This window comes from Hipposideros armiger, unplaced genomic scaffold (genome assembly GCF_001890085.2).
Source record: "Hipposideros armiger isolate ML-2016 unplaced genomic scaffold, ASM189008v1 scaffold_218, whole genome shotgun sequence".
Classification (NCBI taxonomy): Eukaryota; Metazoa; Chordata; class Mammalia; order Chiroptera; family Hipposideridae; genus Hipposideros; species Hipposideros armiger.
In genome coordinates, this window is record NW_017731568.1 from 540,902 (window position 1) to 544,528 (window position 3,627).

The window sequence follows — 3,627 nt, forward strand, 5'->3', positions numbered from 1 at the left end:
GGGCAGTGTCACTGGCCCTCATATGTGGGATCCGAACCGGGGCCCTCTGGCATCCCAAGCGAGTTCTTAACCATCGCACCACTCGGCCGGCCCACTTCCTCTCTTTTCTTAATTTGGTCTTTACAAGGCTTCTCATTATAAATGGAAATATTTATGTGTGAAATACTATGTCTCAGACTTGCCTTAAAATATCCCAGTAAACATAAACAAACAATATGTGAGGAAGATAAAATAAGAAGGGAGCTCGGAGAAGGGGTCAGGAGAGTCTGATATACTAATGTACATTTGAAAATTTCCGTAATAGAAAGTAAACAAATTGTTTGAAAACAATCAAATCAATTAATGATGACTCTTTGAAGCAGAGTATCTCTATATGAGAATAACAAAAAACAACAGAAATACAAAAATCATTTAAAAATGTCCTATGTGTAAAACTAAGGAAGTGTGAAATCAAGTTATAGTTTCAATATCCCAAAACATAAATTCTACTTAAAATGTTTTCGTTTTGTTTTTTTTTAAATTGGAGAATTAGGGGAGAGGAACAGCGCTGGGGAATCGGGGAAGGGGAACAGACAATTTGCTGTCCTTTTGTTCTTCAGTCTAGTTGTGGAGGACATCGCTTCACTGGCCCATGGTATTATCATTGCGCTCTTCCTGGGTGAGGCAGCCTCTCACGGCGGCTCACGGCAGCTCACGCCAGCTGCCAGCCACTCATGGTAGCTTATGGCAGCCCACTGCATCCTATGCCATCGCTGGCAACTCATGACAGCCCAGCTCCAGGTCGAGCTGTTGTTCACCATCTTAGCTGAAGAGGGTGCAGGGTCACTGGCCCTCATGTGGGATCTGAACCAGGGCCCTGCTGCTCAGAGCTGGTGCTCCCAAGCCAACCAAAAAGCCACTCGGCCGGCCCTTAAAATGTTTTATTTATTCTAATTTACACAGGCCTTTAGAGTATGAAGTTCATTAGCTTATTCTGTTACTATATATTAAAACTTAAGTCAGATGCATTATGTAGCAGTTCATTATTCTAGATAGGTTTAGTTCATTTTTTTTCCCCAATTAATGCACTTTCACAAATCTGATGGTAGTCAAAGGAAAATAAAAGTGTCATCAAGTTCGAATGAGCAAATTAAAAAAAAAAAAAAGCAATGACAGAGCTCTGAACTACACACGTAAAATTACCCTCATATTCTTAAATATACCTAAAAAAAGAGACCCTTGATTTTATTTTATTCCTAATATTTATAACTTGAATGTATCTAGAAGTTGCTCTAGTTGAGCAATCAACTTGTCAGCATTTATGCTCAAAAGTTACCAGTATGTATTCTAACAAGGGCACGTACTTGCTGTTTCAATACCAGGTTCTTCACTCCTTCCATCACAAACTGTGATCCTGTATTCATGACTCGTGATAAGAGACTAGAGAGAGAAGAAAGTACAGTAAGTATAAATTATCTCTCCAACATGTTATAGATAATATATTTGCCTGATTACATACCACATGCTCATGTCCTCTGTACCTACCATCTTTGTTTTCACTAAACAGAAGTGACCTGAAAATTTCCACCGTTGCAATTTTATCAATAAAAAAGTAATAAAATACTCGGACTAGTCAATAATTATTAATAAAATGTAAAAACAAAGAGCTGCCCTTAAAATAAGTATTTTAATTGCTTAGCCTTATGGTTTTTAGGCAAATTATTATTTGAAGAGAACTGCTTCTTTCCTGATTGCCTCAATGCTAAAACAACAAAATTACAGATAGTAAATTAAGTTGCTTTAGGAATTCAAAACACACTAAGATATTGAAAATACATATGCCTATAAGTATAATGAGGAGGTCAAAAGTTACTCTATTTTCTTTATCATGGCAGCTAGATACAGACTGGCATTGTGTACTGTCTCCCCCACTATACATAAAATTTATCATATAAAGACGTGAGACAAAAACACACATAGTGAATTTTACCTCAACTTCGAAGAATATTTGTCTAAATTTTTAACATCAAAAACAGCACCAATAAATGAGTTGCCACGTTAGATTTATATTTGTGGCTAAAAGAGTCTCTCACTTGGGATCAAAGGATGCTTTGTAAGACAGGTTGGTAATCCTGTATTATGATATCAGAAAGCTAGACAGCCTTTAAATTAATCAAGATTTTCTTGTAACACATTTTATCAAAATTATCAACTACAAAATCCATGAGAAATCTAAAAGGCTTTTAATATTCAATAAGATTTTAAGACATAAAACTGGATAGTCTATTTATTACATATATCAAAGTCATTTTCCAATGTAATTTCCTTTTCCATATCTTGTCCCTGCTGCCCTCGGAAATGAAGGGATGGACAAGATGAAAATCCTTTGTTTAACAGAAACAACAGAAAGTAATCCTCAGGCAATTCTCTGGCACCAAGCAACTCTGAGGGAGTAGGTTATAACCTGCAAGCAATGCCTGAAGGTGAGGCCAGCTGGATTCATTCTGTCAAGCACTTACCAGGTCCTGCCTTTGGCCAAGTGCTTTTGTGTTTGGAAACTGTTTCATTAAAACTGGCAGCTCAGGGTGGGCTAGGATAAACCTATTTTCCTCTGGGCCTTACTCTTTTGTTCTAAACTATAAAGTTTAAAATTGGTACGCTATGGAAAAGAGTAGTTAGAATTACCTTGTTCAGCTCCTTTGAAATCATCCTACTCTACAGGGTTCTCTGGAGTCAGAAGTCATACCAGCTGAGGACTTCCTATTATTTAGCAAGTATGCCCAGGTCTATTGTGAAGCTAGGTCTCGAGTGCCTCACTTCAAATCTATATTAGTTATCAACACTGATGTAAAAATAGCTTTAACCTTCATATATCTTCTGCAAATGAAAAATGCAATATTTTAAGAAGCAAAAGTAGCCAATAGCTCATTTCATGTAAAATATATTAAAAGACATTTTAAAACAAGAATCTAAACCAAGGAAGCCAAAGGGATGTTGACTTTTATTCTGCATCACAATGAAAATATTCTGCATTCAAAGTGTCAGACAGTGTGTTTTTAAGGCATGAAAATCTAATTATGGCCTGGATTTATCCGATCAGAATTATTTGAAAATATTTACCCCATTGGTTTAGCGGTAGTGTTCCCATAGCTGGCAGGAGCTGAGGCCATCTTGGCAAAAGCCCTAGGAAATAAGAAAATTTTATTTTAAAGCTGACAAGAGATACATTCAGTATCATGGTATTAAACTGTCTATTGACTAACTTTAACTTTTACTATGCAGACATTTTCTGAAATGAAAAATAATTTTTGAACTAATATAACACAATGTCTCAGTACAATTAGCACAGAAACCATTATATAAACCTAGATTATATAATTTTTAACCATGTAAAATAATGCCCAAGTACAGTACAATTAGTACTGAAACACTGAGATTCTCTAAATTTATTAATTTTCCAAACTTCATGATTTTTCTTTTCCTTTTCTTCAATCCAATCATTAACATTAAACAAGATTTGTTGCCCTTAAAACAACCATCAGGTATGTTTACATTTATTCTCTTCACTGTTCCCCATTTTCCATACTCCCTCATTCCCAGAGACATGCCTTTGTTCACACTGTCCTTTGGGGGGTGGGGCCCAGGGGG

At 36.2% G+C, this 3,627-nt stretch overlaps 1 protein-coding gene across 2 annotated transcripts in view; it reads right to left on the bottom strand.

The window, feature by feature from the left end:
• Positions 1-3,627, bottom strand: part of SCFD1 (sec1 family domain containing 1) — a 94,642-nt gene that overhangs the window by 22,299 nt on the left and 68,716 nt on the right. For both annotated transcript variants that reach the window (XM_019654285.1, XM_019654286.1), the window contains 2 exons: positions 3,100-3,162; positions 1,344-1,419 (listed from right to left, as the gene is read on the bottom strand). In XM_019654285.1, the coding sequence (XP_019509830.1) occupies positions 1,344-1,419; positions 3,100-3,162 (139 nt within the window). The remainder of the gene's footprint in view (positions 1-1,343; positions 1,420-3,099; positions 3,163-3,627) is intronic.